The 19,875-nt window shown below is 38.0% G+C and overlaps 1 protein-coding gene across 1 annotated transcript; it reads right to left on the minus strand.

The window, feature by feature from the left end:
• Window positions 1-15,340: 15,340 nt before the first annotated feature.
• LOC121726744 (acetylcholinesterase-like) lies at window positions 15,341-18,371 on the minus strand. The gene is made up of 3 exons (XM_042114218.1): window positions 18,039-18,371; window positions 16,230-17,467; window positions 15,341-15,678 (listed from the first exon to the last, which is right to left on the minus strand). The coding sequence occupies exons 1-3, from the start codon at window positions 18,207-18,209 to the stop codon at window positions 15,399-15,401; spliced, it is 1,689 nt and encodes a 562-aa protein (XP_041970152.1). The 5' UTR covers window positions 18,210-18,371; the 3' UTR covers window positions 15,341-15,398.
• Between the last annotated feature and the right edge of the window lie 1,504 nt (window positions 18,372-19,875).

The raw sequence follows: 19,875 nt of genomic DNA on the forward strand, positions 1-19,875 counted from the left end.
TACTAATTCATGCCTACAGAGGAAAAGAATAGTCAAAACAAGATACCCAATACCCATACCGGTACCCGGTCAAATATGCGGTGACCCTTATTCTTATGCCTACTGAGGAAAAAAATAACGTCAAAAAAAAAGATAATACCGATACTCAGTCAAGTGTACGGTGACCCTTATTTCTACTCATTCGTATCTAATGAGGAAAAAAACTAACTAAAAAAAGATAATACCGATAAGTGCTCTGTTATTTTGAGTTATTCTTCTTTTCCGCAAAAGGGATATTTTTTTTCCTCTGCAGTTTTTATTTCCCATTTTCACATCAAAGTCTCGTAAAGAGCGGGTCGACGAGTAGTACGTGTCTGCTTGCGACGAGGCTCCGCGGCCGACTGAATCGCCACCCCGCATCCCCGCCGCGCTCATACAGTGCGAGCGTTATAGGTATTATTTTAATTTGAATGACTAACTATCATTTTAGTGAAAACCATAAATACTACCTTATGGGATTTGATAAAAGGTTTATAAAAACATAATTTTTTTACTAGAATTGTATCTAAATTCGCCGTAAAATCGAAAAATTGCAATAAAATGGCAATTTATGATGATTTTCACGATTTTTTTCTATCGAGGCAAATTACTATAATCGTGTTTCGAAGAATATAACGTTATTAGGCATATCTTCACCCTTACGCCAGTATGAATAACATTGTATGAATTTTAGCGGTTGATATCTAAAAACAGGTTCAAAGATACCCTAGATCGCGATATTATACGCTTCTGGCCCTACCACTTCATCTTAAGACGAATATCTAAGCAAATGACCTTGGACGTTTGACGCGGAGCGCCATCTGTTTATGAATCAATGTAGGTTGCCAAGCTACGGTAAGTTACATAATATTTCCGCTAGATCTAGCATTTAGCAATTTATTTTGCAGAGGTGGGCAGAGTAATAATAAACAGAGACTACTTGTTTTTTTTCGAATTAATTAAATAAAATAAATATGTACATAGAATACTTTTTTATTTTATCCCCTTTTAACCCGTATTTTATGTATGTCCCGTATTATATGTATCTCGAATACGGCTCAAACGATTTTCATGATATTTGGAGTGGGGGAGGTTTCAGGGGAGAAGACGCGGAGATGAATGTTTCATTTTTTGCCACTGATATAGAAGTCTTTCAGCTTTTTCTACATTTTTGTTTCCCAGAATTCCTCATCACGATGGATTATTTCCGTTTTAACTGGAAAGTTTTTGCCAGACTATATACCAAAAATGCATTTTTTGCTTCTGGTTACATGAAGCTGGCCCTTTATTTGGTAGAACCATGCGTGGTTTTTATTTATGACAAAAAAATAAAAACCATATAGAAGTGCAATCCATATAGAAGTCTTTCAGCTTTTTCTCCATTTTTGTTTCCAAGAATTCCTCATCACGATAGATTATTTCCGTTTTAACTTTTTTTTTTTTTTTTATTAAATAAGGGGGGAAACGAGCAAACGGGTCACCTGATGGTAAGCAACTACCGTCGCCCATGGACACTCGCAACATCAGAAGAGCTGCAGGTGCGTTGCCGGCCTTTTAAGAGGGTATACGCTCTTTTCTTGAAGGTTTGCAGGTCGTATCGGTCCGGAAATACTGCTGGTGACAGCCCATTCCAGAGTTTTACAGTGCGCGGCAGAAAGTTACGCGAAAAACGCACTGTGGAAGACTGCCACTCATCAAGGTGATGAGGATGGTATGTTTTTCGCGTGGGACGATAGCGAAAAGTTGCAGGTGGTATGATTCCGAACAATTCCTCAGAGCACTCCCCGTGATACAACCGATAGAGGATGCAGAGTGAAGCAACATCTCGGCGTAATTCCAGGGGGTCCAAGCTGTTTGAAACACTATGGCAGTCAACAATTCGAGCAGCCCTTCGTTGGATACGATCCAGAGGGAGCAGTTGGTATTTTGGCGCCCCTGCCCAGAGATGAGAACAATATTCCATATGAGGCCGAACCTGCGCCTTGTAGAGTTGTAGGCGTTGGTCCGGATTGAAGTACTGTCTCGCTCTGTTAAGAACGCCAAGCTTCTTTGAGGCTAATTTGGCCTTACCCTCAAGATGATATCGGAACTGGACTTCGCTCGATATGTTGACGCCAAGTATCTCAATGCTAGGGGAGATGGTTAAAGATGTGCCCTCGAAACGAGGATAAACGACCATTGGTGACTTTTTAGTGGTGAACGCGCAGACTTGTGTCTTGGCGGGGTTGCATTGGACTAAGTTACGTCTACCCCATTCAGAGACCTTCTCCAATGAATTCTCCACCTTAGACACAAGTTCGTTTCGACTCTCAGTGACATTTTGCCGAGAAATATTAGGGGAGCCGGTATATACAGCATCACCTGTACTATCATCCGCATAGCAATGAATGCCTTTGGTTTGTAACATGTCATTGATATGCAGTATGAATAGAGTAGGCGATAGCACACAGCCCTGAGGGACACCAGCATTAACAGACTGAGTTTCCGAGCATTCGCCGTCAACTACGACCTTTATGCTTCTGTCTGCTAAGAAACTAGTGACCCACTTACATAATTTCTCGGGTAGCCCGTATGATGGAAGCTTTGATAGCAGCGCTTTATGCCAAACCCGATCGAAGGCCTTCGCAATGTCCAAACTAACAGCCAATGCCTCTCCCTTCGACTCAATTGCCTGAGCCCAACGATGAGTCAAGTATGCCAAGAGATCACCAGCCGAGCGACCCTTACGGAACCCGTATTGTTTGTCGCTTAGCAATCCCTGGCCGTCCAAGTATCGAAGAAGCTGGCTATTGATAATGGATTCCATTATCTTCGAGAAGAGAGAGGTTATAGCGATTGGTCTGTAGTTGGAAGGATTTGAGCGATCACCTTTTTTGGGGATCGGGTGCACCAAGGCTGTCTTCCAGGAAGCCGGGACGATGCCAGTGGAATAGGAGAGCCGAAAAAGACGCGTCAAGACCGGAGCCAACTCTGGAGCACACTTTTTCAACACAATAGGCGGGATTCCGTCAGGCCCACTCGACTTTTGGATATCAAGGGAACAGAGGGCTTTTCGCACTGAGCGCTGATGAAACCGTATATCCGACATGATGCTCGTGCATCGCGGTATGGTCGGCGGTTTCTGCCCCCCGTCACCCAGGGTCGAGTTTGACGCAAAGAGCTTGCCCAGAAGATCGGCTTTGTCTTTTGCGTCCTGGGCCAACGATCCATTTCCTACGTGTAGGGATGGTAGGGTTGGCTTGCAGAAATTTCCTTCAATAGCTTTGGCCAGAGACCAGAATGCACGGGTTCCCGAGGGGAGGCGCTCAAGTCTCTTGCCAATTCTATTGACGTGCTGTTGCTTTGCCCGAGTAATCTCTTTCTTGAGGGACCTAGAGGCAAGGTTGTACTCCTTTTTATATGTGCTGGTATTTAAATCTCGAGCAGACACTGCGTTGGCCCAGGATTGGTAAGCCTCCTGCTTCCGGCGAGAAGCTTTTTTGGGGGATGAACCAAACCAGGGACGAAATCTGCCGCCAGTTGGCACTACAGAGGTCGGAATGAAAAGTTCCATCCCCTGCATCACCACATCGGCAACAGAGTTGGCAGTGTTGTCGAGATCATCCGGCGAGAAGCACACGTGCCCCCAAGGATAGGATGCAAAAAACGACCGCATCCCATCCCAGTCTGCTGACTTGTAGTGCCACACACGACGGTATTTAACAGCGCGCTGTCTTAACACCGTCGTAAGTGGCACAGAACTCCTAACAAGGCAATGATCCGATGAACCAAGTGGTGCGGTTACGGATATTTGGTAGCCGTCAGGATTTGAAGTCAGCAGGAGGTCCAACAAGGAAGGATTCTGACCATCCACATCTGGGATTCGCGTAGGCGTAGTAACCAGTTGTGTCAAGTCGTTCGCAAGGGCAAAGTTGCAGACAGATCTCCCCGCGTGATCAGTTTTACTGGAATTGAGCCAGTCGGCGTGGTGGGCATTAAAGTCGCCAAGTATTATGATCTCTGCGGATGGGATCTGCCGCTGCACAAAATCTGAAGCAGCTTGTAGGTGCTCCAAGAGTCGGTCCGTCTCGGGGTCACCACTATGGGACCTATATAGGCACGCATAGACGCGAGGGTGGTCGTCGCAATCTATGCGGAGCCATAAGTTTGATAGGTCCATGACCTCAAGATTGCTGAGGCGGCGAGAGCTGATATCATCTCTGATATACACACACACTCCAGCTTTGGGTAGAAAGGAGTGCTCGAGGTAATACCCTGGGTGGGAAAGGTATGATGTGTCACTCGGAGATGATATCTGCGTCTCGGTTAAAAAGAGCAAAGCCGGCCTTGCCGTCTCAAGGTGGTAATGGACGGCATTAAGGTTGGAGTGTAATCCCCTGATATTACAAAAGTCCATGTTTAATATCGAGGGGGGTGCCTTTGTGTGTTTGCTCTTGCCCCGAGCAGATTGGAGCGCAGTTTTGCCCTCCCCAGAATACGAGGGGCAGCCTGGACGTCCACGTTCAGTTCCAGGGGTTCCTGAGCATGGACGTCCAGAGAGGGATTCTCCAACGCAGTTGGTACCCTCCTGGGGTAACAAATTGTTTTTCAACTGCGGCATTTCTAGGGGGGGTAGGGGATTGGGCCTCCGGTAAACTCACTCACTCGGCGAAACACAGCGCAAGCGCTGTTTCACGCCAGTTTTCTGTGAGAACGTGGTATTTATCCGGTCGAGCCGGCCCATTCGTGCCGAAGCATGGCTCTCCCACGTATAAACTGGAATGTTTTTGGAAGACCATATACCAAAAATGCATTTTTTGCTTCTGGTTACATGAAGCTGGCCCTTTATTTGGTAGAACCATGCGTGGTTTTTATTTGTTACAAAAAAATAAAAACCATATAGAAGTGCAATCCATATAGAAGTCTTTCAGCTTTTTCTCCATTTTTGTTTCCCAGAATTCCTCATCACGATAGATTATTTCCGTTTTAACTGGAATGTTTTTGGAAGACCATATACCAAAAATGCATTTTTTGCTTCTGGTTACATGAAGCTGGCCCTGTATTTGGTAGAACCATGCGTGGTTTTTATTTATTTGTAACCCGCCATGGTTTTTTTTATAAAACGTTAATTGTTTATCATTTATGGCTTTTTCTACACCAACATTGTAACAACATTTTGGGCACTTTATTTCTACTATAGTGTCGTCATCTACAGTGCCATCTGGGGTTGCCCAAAATATTGGACTCTTCTAAATTTTGTCCTTCGGTTGCATCAATTTCAACTATCCTACCTTGGATCCTACAGGATTACAAAAATAAAAATTTTGTGAATAAAAACAATTTGAAAATCAATGCATTGTCTGATGCGTATACACATGAAGGTATATTAAATGATGATGAAATGTATTTTGCGCTGTAGCTAATAGTGAACAATATCGCGTAACAACGGTCCGGCGCATTATAGCACGAAAGTAAATTTCGCTAGTCCCAAAAATGTTTTTGATGATTATTGATTACTTAAAAATTAAATACAATTCTAATATTTCCTTTAGTTAATCTTTTATATAGTGTGTGATTGTAGTAGTGCAAGTTATTGAATGATAGTAACTCAATAAGTGTAACAGATATTTGTTGAAAAACCCAGAAAAATTCATAATTTCGAAAAATGAAACTATTGAGTCAAAATAAGTGAATCGTGTTTTCCGTTAGGCAAGTATCAGATAAATATACAATCATTAAATAAATCTCAATTTCATTTGTGTTTCATCGTCTTCCGGGATCGTAATACTTATTAGAAAACACAGCAAAAAAAGGGAGCTCGGTCTTAATGCCAAATTACAGCTTTGTAAGTCCTATAGTCTTTGAGCAAGACTGCGGACAGACAGACAGACAGACGGACAGACCGAAATTATAAGGGTTCCTTGTTGACTACAGAACCCTAAAAAGTTCATTAAAAGTATTTTTTTTTAATTTTACGGCTTCCTTTAACAATACTGAACCTTCCCTGAAGCTATGGCATATTATCTCCATGTATGGCAAACATTTTTTAAACATCCTATAGTTATGTAGGTATAATAGTGTAACAGTAAAAAATAATTGTTTGAAGTCTCTGTGATAAACTATTCTGTATGCTATACATTTACGTAACAATTTACATTACAATGTCCGATAAATAATAGACTGTTGTAAATGCATCTGATGATCATATGATCATAATATTATTTTTCACTTTTTTCAAAATCGAAAAGTGCAAACTGTTAAAACTTAAAGCCGGTAAATTGTCAAAGTGAGACTAATCAAAAGAAGAGCACGCACTGCTTGTGCCGTGTGCGCGGAACGGCAACGCCGCGCTCCGTTGTACATATCTCGAGTTGACAACGACGCATTCTGTAACTAATTTACGCCTGTTAAATTTTATGAGCAAATGCTTTACTACATTTACTAGTGGAGTTTGATTTACAGTAGGCACTAAAGAGTTTGATGATAAAACTTCTATTTTGCAATACTGTTTATCGCAAATGGTTCGCGATCAACAAGATAAAAAATAAAGAAACATGTATGCAAAGATTCATTATAAACGGATTAGCTAAACCAAAAAAAAAACCCATCCTAAAATATACATCTTACGCGATTTAAAAATATATTTTCTGATAACTGAATAAAGATCACCAAAAATATCGTTCACGACAATATATTTCAAGATACACTTTCTAATTACACAAAACTTCTGTATTTCCCGATCTGTAATTTAGCTGTAAAACATCGCCAAAAAGACGTCTAAAACGCATTTTGCTTTACTATTCACCTTAAGTGTTAATAATTGTGTGAAAAATCTACCAAAATATTCCTTCTTGCTTATGCTTTATAAATTAAAGACTATACTTACTTATCGCAAAGTGATGTACTATAGTCTTATAGAGGACATTAATATCAACGTAAAAGTCCGCGATATCGTATGTCTGACTACTACAATTATTATTATCTTACAATAACTACTTTTTAATCTAAAAATATGCAATAGTAACGTTGCGCTGGTACAAACCATGCCAAACTACTTATCAGCAGGTATTAGTACTTACCAGATTTAATAATAATTAATAATTCAGCAACTTATCTAAGCGTCACTGCAGTCAGTGCAGCGCGGCGCGCGGTGCCGCAGAATAATATTTCCGTAGCGGTGCGGGAGGGGAGTCAATATCACAAAATACAGTACCCGCGCGGCTCACTCGCGCGGTCGGCTCCTTACGCAGCGGTTGTGTGCGCAATAGAGTAAATTTCGTTTGAAAAATTGGATTTATTTTTCAAGTTTAAATAAACTTTTGTATTTAAAGTTCTTTTCAGAACTAAACACATTGTTTATGTACAGTAAGCACTAAATTAATGTATATTATGTTACCTAATGCTTAGTTTTTAAGATTTTTTTATTTTTTATTTTTCTCAGTGTAAGGTATTAATGTATATTGTACATTTAGCTGTCCAAACGGCTTAGTATCGTTATAGTTTTATAGTTTTTTTTTTTCGATTTAATATAGGGTGACTCTTTTTTCTGTTCAACATCTAAACAAATAATTTAGTCTTATATCATTTATATCCTATGTTGATTTAGTATTTAGTTTTTTGATAATTTGAAAATGCCCAAAAGATCAAAATCTCAACTTTCTAGAAATAGCTCTAAGGCCAGGGGATGTAAAGCACGTCGTGAAGGAGAATCTTCGTCAGAAACTGAAAATCGTCTTGCAAGTCAGAGAGAATACGCATCGCAATCGCGTGCAAGGGAGTCAAGTATTGAGCGTTCGCAACGGCTTGCTGAACAAAATTTGAGAACGTCTCAAGTCCGCGCGCGAGAATCGAGTATCGAGCGTTCGCGGCGGCTTGAAGGACAAAATTTGAGAACGTCTCAAGTCCGCGCGCGAGAATCGAGTATCGAGCGTTCGCGGCGGCTTGAAGAACAAAATTTGAGGACGTCTCAAGTCCGCGCGCGAGAGTCAAGTATCGAGCGTTCGCAGCGGCTTGAAGGACAAATTTTAAGAACCTCTCATGTTCACGCCCTAGAGTCTATTACAGCGCCTTGAAGACCAAAATATCAGAAATGTACAAGTTCGTGCTAGGGAATCGAGCTCTGAACGTTCCGAACGCCTTCGGAATCAGAGAGAGAGACAACAGACGTTAACGGCTAGAGTTCGCAATCGAGCATTAGCTCATAGTAATAGGTCGGCTTTCAGATACGATCCACAGATTGATTATGCTCAACAGTCTTCCGTCCAAATTGGGGCCATGAATAAGACCTGCCCTAAATGTTCTGCCAAAAAATGGGCCGATGAACCTAATGGTTTATGCTGTGCTTCTGGAAAAGTCAGTCTCCCCAATATTTCAGAGACGCCACAGCCAATAAAAAGTCTTTTGACAAATAATCATCCACTATCTAGACATTTTTTAACCAACATACGTAGATACAATAGCCTATTTCAAATGACTTCGTTTGGCGCAAAAGAAATTAGAGAACAAAATTTTATGCCCACTTTTAAAATAGAAGGACAAGTATATCATCTTATAGGTAGTCTTTTACCACCATCAGGCCAAACTCCGCAATTCTTACAGATTTATTTTATTTCAGACGCAGATCAGCTATCGTTGCGATCAAACATAGCTCCAACGCTAAAAATTGATTTAATTAACGAACTGCAGACCACACTAAATAGCCACAATGTATACATACAAAGTTTTAAACAAAACTTTGAACGAAACTGTTCCGAAAATCTGAAGTTAATTATTTATTCCGACCGTCAACCACAGACAGCACACCCGGGCAGATATAATGCTCCCACTGTAAACGAAGTAGCCGTTCTCTTGGTCGATGAGGAAAAAGGCCCCAGAGATATCGTGCTGCACGGCAGAGACGGCCAACTTAAAAGGGTTTCGGAGTTACATAGATCTTACGATCCACTTCAGTATCCCTTAATGTTTGTAAAGGGAGACGACGGCTATTATTTGACTATTCCTCAACAAGGCACAGCTCGGAATAAAACTGTGACATGCATGCAATTTTATGCATTTAGATTAATGGTCAGAGATGGTTTCAATCCGCTGCATTTCTACAGGGATTTATTTAGCCAATATATTGTTGATATGATGGCAAAGATGATTTCGGAAAGATTAAATTACATATGCCGTAATCAATCTAGACTAAGAGCTGAAGAATACATTCATCTCAGAGACACTTTAAACCAGGACGCAAATGTTGACCCATCAAACATCGGTCAACGCATCATCTTGCCGTCTTCGTTCACAGGTTCTCCGCGTTATCTGCACGAAAAAACGCAAGATGCGATGACTTACGTCCGCAACTATGGGAGACCAGACTTATTTGTTACTTTTACGTGTAACCCTGAATGGCCAGAAATAAAAGCGGAACTATTCACCGGACAGCGATCTTTCGATCGTCATGACATCATTTCAAGAGTATTTCATTTAAAGATGAAAAAATTCATAAAATTATTTACAAAAGATGAAATATTTGGCAAAGTGAAATGTTACATGGCAAGTGTGGAGTGGCAGAAGCGAGGTTTACCACACTGCCATTTGCTGTTTTGGTTAGAAAGAAAAATCCAGCCAGACGAAATTGATAGTGTCATAGTCGCCGAACTGCCCAACCAACTAAACGACCCAATTTTGTACGATATCGTGACTAAAAATATGGTGCACGGTCCATGCGGAGACCAGAACTTAACAGCACCATGTATGAAAAACGGTATCTGCACAAAAAAGTACCCTCGATATTTCATCAACGATACCCAAACCGGAGAAGACGGATATCCAGTTTATCGTCGTCGTGACGCCGAGAACGGAGGGCAAACCGCTTCGCTAAATATCAGAGGAAATACGTTCAATATAGATAATAGGTGGATTGTCCCTTATTCTCCATTATTGTGTAGGACGTTCAACGCGCACATAAATGTCGAGTACTGCCACTCAGTTCAGGCCATCAAATACATCTGTAAATATATAAATAAAGGATCAGACCAAGCTACTTTTAGCGTCAAAAATCCAAATGATGAAGTGGAAAGCTATGTAAATGGTCGGTACATAAGTACATCGGAAGCCGTTTGGCGAATTTTAGAATTTCCGATTCACGAGCGACATCCTACAGTGTTGCAGTTAGCCGTCCATTTAGAAAACGGCCAAAGAGTGTACTTTACTGCAGAAACGGCTGAGCAAGTGGCTCAAAACCCACGGAATACTACTTTGCTGGCTTTCTTTAAGCTTTGTAACGAAGATGAGTTTGCGAAAACACTCTTATACCACGAAGTTCCGCAATACTACACATGGGCCAATAATAAATTTGCAAGAAGGAGGCGTGGTGAGAACGTAGTCGGACATCCAGGTATAAAAAAAGATGCCGCTCTAGGAAGAGTTTACGGTGTACATCCTTCTCAGTCAGAATGCTTTTATCTCAGGATGTTGCTACATCACGTACGCGGGCCCACGTCATTCGAATACTTAAAAACCGTTGACGGAGTTCTCAAAGAGACATATCAAGCAGCTTGCCATGATAGAGGTTTATTACAAAACGATGACCATTGGGAACATACTTTGAGAGAAGCATCGCTGTCGCCATCGCCATCGGAACCATTAAAACTATGGGATAATTTCAAAGACAACCTATGTGAAGATATCAGACATAGACTAAGACAACAATGTCAAGATTTCAACTTACCATATAGTGAAGACATTTATAACGAAGGTTTGATACAAATCGAAAATAAACTACTGCAATTAAATGATAAAAGCCTAAATGATGTTGGTCTACCTTCTTCAGTTCGTACAGAACACCATGCAGCGGATACAATGGCACACCACTATAACATGAATGATCTGACCTCTTTTGTTAATGAAAACTTGAAAAAATTAGTCCTAGATCAAAAACATGCTTTTGAAACTATAGTCGATAGCGTCAATAATAACAAAGGAAAAATTTTCTTTTTGGATGCCCCAGGGGGTACGGGAAAGACGTTTCTTGCAAATTTATTACTAGCGAAGATAAGACAGTCAGGGAAGACAGCGATAGCGGTTGCTTCATCAGGAATTGCGGCAACTCTCCTAAAGGATGGTAAAACTGCTCATTCTACGTTCAAACTTCCGTTATCTGTAAATTTTGAGCAACAATCTACATGTTCTATCCGCAAAAATGGACCTCTTGGTAAAGTACTTCAAGACGCCTCCTTAATTATGTGGGATGAATGTACAATGAGCCATAGAGCACATATAGAGGCCGTGGATAGAACCCTAAAAGATTTAAGAAACTCTTCTGCTCTAATGGGTGGGATCACTTTTGTTTTTGCTGGAGATTTCCGTCAGACACTCCCAGTCATTAGCAGAGGTACGCGAGCAGATATCATCAAAGCTTGCTTGAAATCATCCCCCTTATGGGCGTCAGTTGAAAATTTAAAATTACGAACAAATATGAGAGCTCATCTCCATGGAAATACAAATAGTGATTTTCCACAACAACTGCTTAAACTTGGGGAAGGAATTTTTCCCACTCCAACTTTAAGCGGAAATTGTGCAATCCTTTTGGATGAGTCTCTAGGCCAGATAGTCCATAATTTAAATGATTTAATAGATGCCGTTTACCCTGATATGGAGAATTTGCACCAGAAGGACCTTCATTGGTTGTGTTCTAGGGCAATAGTCTCACCTAGGAATGATACTGTCAACGAAATAAACAATCTGATTTTACAAAAAGTTCACGGTGAAATAAAGACCTACAAATCGATCGACACCGTCACTAATATCGAAGATGCAGTCCATTATCCACAGGAGTTTTTAAATTCGCTGAATCCTTCTGGACTTCCACCACACGAACTGACGTTAAAAATCGGAATTCCAATCATGCTTTTGAGAAATTTATGCCCACCAAATATGTGCAATGGGACAAGGCTGCTTATTAAAGAATTAAAGGACAATTTAATTGTAGCTACCATTATCACCGGCCCAGCAGCTGGTCAACTAGCTCATATACCGAGGATACCGATGATTCCAACTGATCTGCCAATCCCATTTAAACGGCTTCAATTTCCGGTAAAAATATCTTTCGCACTAACTATTAACAAGTCCCAAGGTCAAACTTTCAAATTAGTAGGCATCGACCTACGAAAAGAATGTTTTACTCATGGTCAACTATACGTTGGCCTATCCCGAGTTGGAGCTGCTGATAATCAATTTATTTTGCTGCCACAAAATAAAACAACATCAAATATCGTTTACAGGGAAGCTTTAACCCAATTTTAATGGAATCTTTTACGCAAAAAGAAGTATGGTGTAAAAAAACATAAAGCGCAAAAGTACAACAAAAATACTTTATACAAAAACAAATAGAAAATTTCAAAATGTATATAATAGTAGATGTAGGTAAGCATAAAATAATAAAGCATAAAACTACAAAAAAAAACATAAAATATTTTAAACAAAAAAAAACATGAAGAAATTGCAAAATATTATAAATAATAGTATCTTCTGCAGGTAAGGATAAAATAATCAAACATAACACTTAAAATATAAAAATATAAAAAAAAATACAATAAAAATGTGTTATATGTACATAATAATTATAATATAGTAGTTGCAGGCTAAATAATGTAAACTATTTTTATGTTCTGCTTAACTTAAAGATTGACTACCTTTATTTAAAAAAAATAATTTAAAAACCAATGTCCACCCGTGCGAAGCCGGGCCGGGCCGCTATGATATATAAATATAAACCTTCCTCTAGTTTTAGAGTCACTCTATATTATAGTAGTTATATTATATTAGCTATTATATTTGCTGTATTATACTATACTATATTAGTTAAAATAAGATAATATATCCTTTTTAGTCCGGCCGCTCATTATCCGAATTTCTGATAACAAAAATTCGGACGCCCCGCCTCGCTCATACATTTTGACACGTCAGAAATTCTTTTAGTATGATGGGTCTACAACAAAATGTATGAACAGAGTGCGTTCCGCCGGGCGTCCGAATTTTTCTGATCAGAAATTTCGGATAATGTGCGGCCGGGTTTAAGGTGATAAATATAAAGGTAAATGATTTTTATTTTAGTTTTATGTTATTGTAAAATATCGATAAGCATATCGATAAATTTGATTCAAGCACTAACGTATATGTAAAAAAAATTTATGAAAAATGTTTCTTCAAAATTTGTGTAATATAAGAACAATAGTACCTTTAATTACGCAAAATATGAAAGTAAAAGGGAGGATTCACAATATTTTATTAGAAATAGAGACCTAAAGACAGAATATAGCAAAAATAAGCACATCGTAGCAATTAGGACATGAAGATTAATTATTACCTGTGAAATGTATATTTTTCAGGATTATTCTTATGATTTACACTGCAAATACTTACAGCACAAGTCACAATTTTTAAATATAATAATATTTATTCAAAATAACAAACAAATTGAACAATATACTTATTGGAAATACCGAAAGGGCATAAAAACGACTGACGACTTTTGACGACCTGTCAAATGAAAGTGGTTACAATTTTCATTAGACTGCCTCTCTCTTTTCATCTTGTTATAATTCCATAAAGAATTTTCTTCTCTCTCGCACTCTTTGTTGGTCTTTAGCATTATAGGTTTATGCTTAGGGTTTATGGTTATAATCACCAGGTTGACACCTCAAGGAAATTATTTTTTCTTCTAAGAAAACATTAGTATTAATTTATGTACCACAGAGCTCAGACCTAAAAGATTGGTCACCCATAACCCATATAAAAATATAACCCATAATAATAAATATATAAATAAAAATAATCGACTTTACAAAAACAGCCTGTCATTCTGTCTCATTACCACAAATTATTGATACTGTATTTATTACTGTATGATTATCAATTTGTTTTATCTATCAAACACCATCTCTGTCTAGACTTTAATACCAATATAAAAAGTAATTAAACCTTCGCATCACTTCCTTTCCAAGATATTTTGTCAACTTTCTGCTAGACTTCCATAAATAATTCAAGGCTAAAATTAGCCAAATCGGTTTAGTGCCTCTCGAGTTTCAACAGTCTTACAGAATTTAAAATTCAAATTGTGCCATAACAAATCCATGGATAATTTCCCTTTACTAATTAATCTACAATAAAAAAAGTAAAACAAGTCGATTGTACTCAACAACCTGTAAAAGGTAAAAGGTTTTCAACTCAATGATTATTATAGTAGCCAGCAAGCTCATAATTCTTTTCACAACTTAAATTATTTTTACGCGTAAAAATAATCACGCGTAAAAATAATTTAAGTTAACGTTTAGAAAAATTTCCCGCCTGTCATGACTTTCTTGACGGACTATACAGTGATGTATAGCCCGTCAAAAAAGTCACGACATTAATAGAGTCGCCACTTGTTTCCGGTGTGGCCTCTTATGGCCACACTGTATCCAGTCACCATAAAAGATTTTGATACTTTATATTAAATACAGTTTAAAAACACGTTGTTACGAATATTATGATTTATATATATTAAGTAGTTAAGAAAATTTGAAATAATTATGATGTAGTTATATTGTGTGTTTAATTTACGACATTACAAGAAACAATCTAATATATGTAAAGTACCTATTATAATCTTTGTATATGTCATAGTCTGTCTCTGTCAAGAAAGTGAAGAAATTAAAAAGTGGCAACATCGTAGTGTCATCCCTTTCAAATCAATCTAAGAAATAATCGGTCAAGTGCGAGTCGGACTTGCGCACGAAGGGTTCCGTACCGTTATAGAGGAAAAATCAGCCAAAATTGTGTTTTTGTATGGGAGCCCCCCTTAAATTTTTATTTTATTTAAATATTATTAAATAACACATATAATTATGACCTTTGTGAAAATTTCAAGTGCCTACTTGTTGTCATCATTGTTACCGAGCAAAAAATGTATTAAAAATTATGTTTGTTGTATCGGAGCCCCCCTTAAATATTTAATTTAAAGCCCGACCAACAAAATAAAAAACCCCGCCATATTGCGGAAATCTATTGGAACTAATTTCTTCAATTGGCAACAATCTTTATGAGATGTCATAATTGGTAGTATCCCTAAGTAGTCTGTGCATAATTGTCATCTGTCAAAGTGTGTTCTCGATTGTGCGTGTCCAGCTTTTACCTTTAGCACTGAATATAAAAAAATCAAAACAATTGGCGCGCTAATTTAAATTTAAAATAATAAAAAGGTTAACAATTTTACTCTAAAATTAACTAATAAAATTGGTGTTAAATTAAAGCGACAATTAAATAAAAGGTTCATTTAATACTTTTCCTTACTTGCTAATTATTACATTCGTATATCTGGCAATTTATAAATTATAAAATACTACAACCGATTTATCTCGTAGTTAGTTAAGTAGGTACTATGTAAAAATATAATACACGATGTATATAACATTTAAAACGATGTAAAAAAAGCTATTATAAGTTTTATTGCTTGTTGATGAGTTCGTAGATAATGCGGTTTTAAGTCTGCCCTCGTGGGTGTTGTATAACAATTCCCAAAATGCCATTCGAGAATGAAAAGGTCGCGATATGACCTGTAGATGCTTGTCGATTTGTAGGCCCCTCAAAATACCGTTTGTGCCGACCATTGGTGGCCATATCACTGGTATTAGTGCATTTGTTTCAGGCGTCGGGTTTCTAAAATTAAAACAAATGAACAATGTAATATTATAAATATACGAGCTTTTGCCCGCGGCTTCGCTCGCATTAAGAAGTATTATTATATACAAATTTTCATCCCCTAATTGAACCCCTTGGGGTTGGAATTTATCAAAATCCATTCTTAGCGGATGCCTACGTCATAACATCTACCTGTATGCCAAATTTCAGCCCGATCCGTCCAGTGGTTTGGGCTGTGCGTTGATAGATCACTATGTCAATCAGTCAGTCAGTCAGTCAGTCACCTTTGAGTTTTACATAATAAGTATATAGATTATATAAAATATTTTAGTCGTATTATTGTCAGATTTACCTATTATTAGTTGCTACTTGCTATTACCTAGCTCGTAGTAATAGAATCTGCTAATAGTTGCTGACAAAAGTTACTTCTGACAGGATCAGACTAATAAGTAATAACTATGGGGCCTTCGCTGGGCCCTCAAGTCCTCGGAGCTTCTGCACGGAGCTGAGTAATATAGGTATTGTATGTATCTAATTATAGTACTCTAGTAATAGTAGTAAGGTCTCACCCGTATTTAATGAAGTTCGTCCATAGCTTTGATATTTTGTCGACCATGGTTACGTCTTGAGCCGTCGGTATTGTTTTCATAATTTTGCCATGAAACAGGTAGCCGAGTTCGTCGGCATGCGCGGCACCGCTCTCAGTTACATTGTACATGCTCTTGAAGAAGTTTCTGTTGCCATCGTATGAAAACACATAAAAGTAAACGGTAGTATTTTTATGTTGGCTGTACTTATTTAATGCTCTCTGCATGGGATATAAAAACAAACTATCCGAGAGATAGTCAACTACCTTGTATCTGTTTGTAAAATCGTTTTGACCATCTCCAAGATAAAAATGTTGAACTATAATGGCCATTTCTTCAATGTTTTCAAGATCGAACACGTATTCCAAATTCTGGCGAAATATGTTCGAATTATTAAATTTATCTATGCCTGCGCTTCCGTATAATGCAAATAAAAATTCGTTATCGGTGACTCCGCTCAAAATATTCAAGCCATCGACATTAGAAGCTTTAGATTTTTCGGGATGTTCAGTGATGTAGCCGAAAACATTTTTGTGCTCTTTTTCAACACAAAATTTATACTCGTAGGATTCCGAAGCGGAGATGACTGATTTAGGGTCGGTGCTTGCTAATAAAGCTACGGCCTTAGACACATCGGTAGCGTTAAGTCCGAGAGATCGAGCTATCTCCAGCGTCGGCGCGTCATCGGGGTACATCAGCTGACCAGGGGCCGTAGCAGCTCCACTTTGGAGAATAGCCTGCTGATACAGTCGTGGCCGCTTCGCTAGCAGATGCATGTCTACGCACATGCTACCGGCACTGTGACCCATCAGTGTAATACGCTCGGGGCTTCCACCGAATGCGTGGATATTATTCTTCACCCATTGCATTGCTATGTACTGATCCTTTATGCCCTGATTTCCTGGTAATTCAGGCCAGTTCGTGCACAGAAAACCGTAAGGGCCGAGTCGGTAATTAAACGTCACCACTATCACATCGTGCCGTACTAGGTACTCTGGGCCGAGTATATATTTCCCTCCGTTTCCTTGTCGAAAGGCGCCCCCGTGAATGTAAATTACGACTGCCTTGTTCTGACTCCCTGTGTTTGGTACGTAGACGTTGAGACGAAGACAGTCTAGTGTCCCGGTGTACATGTTACTGAATTCATCAATCTGTGGACAGACTACGGTTCCGTCGAAAGCTTTGAAGACATTGTCGTATTTTGGATAGGGTATCGAAGACTGTAACAGAACAATAATAATTAGAATTAACACCTATAAGACCATTCTCTATCACTTTGTAAATTGTATTTAATTAAAGTTAGGTAAGCACTGCATACAAGACTTATCTAAGTAGTTTACTTTTAAATATTCCCCCCATCATGCTCTAAAAAAACTTGCTCATAATTTATAATAATATTATGGTTTTCTGTATGTAAAGGGCGAAGATGATCTTTGCCCAGAGCGGATAAATAGCTACTTAGATCGAGACCTGCTTGGATTTAACGATATTACTGTTTGACCATTCTATAGATTATAGAAAGTATAGAATATAGATATGGACGTTTCCTGAATAAATAAATTAGTATGCTGTATGAATCACACTAGTTTTCTAGAGTTTAGGTACATTCCAATATCAGTTTGTTTCTGTGGATTTATAACTAAATTTGATTACAGTTAAGTAATTAATAGATATAACATAGAGATAAATAAACACATACCATACCCACCCGTCTCTGAGTGCGACAGTTATGACTATTATAATTTATAAGAAAGAGATAATTTACCTTTGTATAACAAAAAAAATACTTACACCAAATGGGTTGGTGGCATTAACCTTAGCATAAGGTATTCCGAGGAACATCACATAGTCTCCATCATCAGCCTCCATACCCTGTATCGTTCCCAACTCTGTTTCATTCGCGAAAAATCTTGACTCCACCGCACACAAACGTAACAGTAAAATACACGCACACTTCCACATAGCTTATAAATTTGATTAAGAATGTGTTAATGTAAAGCTAGGATAATTGAGTCTCTACTTTAAAATCCCAGCTAACTACATGTGTTTAAAATATTAGTAGTAAGTAAAAGTAACACAAGACACATCCGCACAAGCGATAGAATATAAATGATAGGAGCAGATAGGTACAAAATGTGTTTACTATCATTAATCATTATATAAAAGTTGAGCGCTAGGTTGCGTATTTACTTTACTCATGGCAAGCCCTTGTTGTGTTGTAGATTTATTTACTTATATCCTTTCCGTCCCGGACTTCTTATCAGTAGTTACTGAACGATTGGGTTTAAAGTTTTGTGACTGTGTGACATGTGTTTCTTGCGAGTATAAAGTGTATATTTATTACTTCTTCACGCATAGCTATCAGTATTTCTTTGAAAGTATGCATACGGTGGTCTTGAAAGTAAGATTTTGCTAACTTGTTGGCCTAGGCTCTTATTTAAAGATAACCAACCACAATTCATTTCTTATCTGCATTAATAAAACTAAAGTAAACGTAAATATTTTAACATACCATCTTCGTTATCACTAGTAATATTACTATAAGTACCTATTATTAGTCAACTATTTTTATGTTTTTTCTAAGTAAAGGGTTAAAAATATTTACATAACACTATATAAATGAAAGATAATAAGCCATTATGAGAAGGGTCATAAGTTAACTGCTAATGCAGCCGGTAATAGTCCATATGTTCGATAGTGTTTATGAGCTATGCTGCGATGATCCCACGAACTTCCTGAAACTGAGGCGACTCGAACGTGATAACTTAAAGGTTATCATACAATCAGCTATTAGGAATTTCATTGAGATTTTTCGCTAAAGTCTTGTACTGGAATATTCCAGTTATCAAAACCACTAATAATAATAATAGATACCCCTTTCTACCTTTCTGGCTTACCTATCGAAAGCTGTAAACAGCAAAAGTTAGATTAACACTTTAGGCCTAAAAATAATTTTAATATACAGGGTGTAACAAAAATAAGTGATAATTCTTTAGGGTGTGTATGTGTTCCTAATGGAGAATTCACTGTGAAAGTAGCAGCGCTGAAAGACCAATTTCTTTTTTTGTTACACCTTGTAGAACGCGATAGAAATTGATTTTGATGCTTTCGATGATTAAAGACGATTCAATGCATTATTTGCCAGTTAGATAAGGTAGGACTTTTTAATGGTCCTTCGAGCCACATAGCAAAATTTATATGTGTAGAAACACGATCGAGTGATAACATGTGCTCATGGAAGATCTTAAAACTAAACTAAGTCGTAAATTTTTCTCGTGAGATAACAAGAGGTATTTAACACTTTTTTAGATCACGATAATATATTTAGGAACTATTCAAGTAGGTATGAATCGTTATATCTACCTAAATATAGTTAACAATGAATAAGTCGAATAAAAAACCAACACGAATATTCAATATTTTATTCAACAAAAACCATCCCAGTAATAACATTCTCTACACCTATAAAAATTCGCTACTCAATAGATCGACACAAAAATGAAGGAATATGTCAAAACAAGTATTTCGTGTTAATCCAGGCCTACAAAACATATCCCATTCAAATGATTCCTATTCATAATCTTTTAAAATTTTACTTAATTTTTTTACAAAACCCTGAGTTTCTTGA

This window comes from Aricia agestis, chromosome 5, assembly GCF_905147365.1.
Source record: "Aricia agestis chromosome 5, ilAriAges1.1, whole genome shotgun sequence".
In the NCBI taxonomy this organism is placed as follows: domain Eukaryota; kingdom Metazoa; phylum Arthropoda; class Insecta; order Lepidoptera; family Lycaenidae; genus Aricia; species Aricia agestis.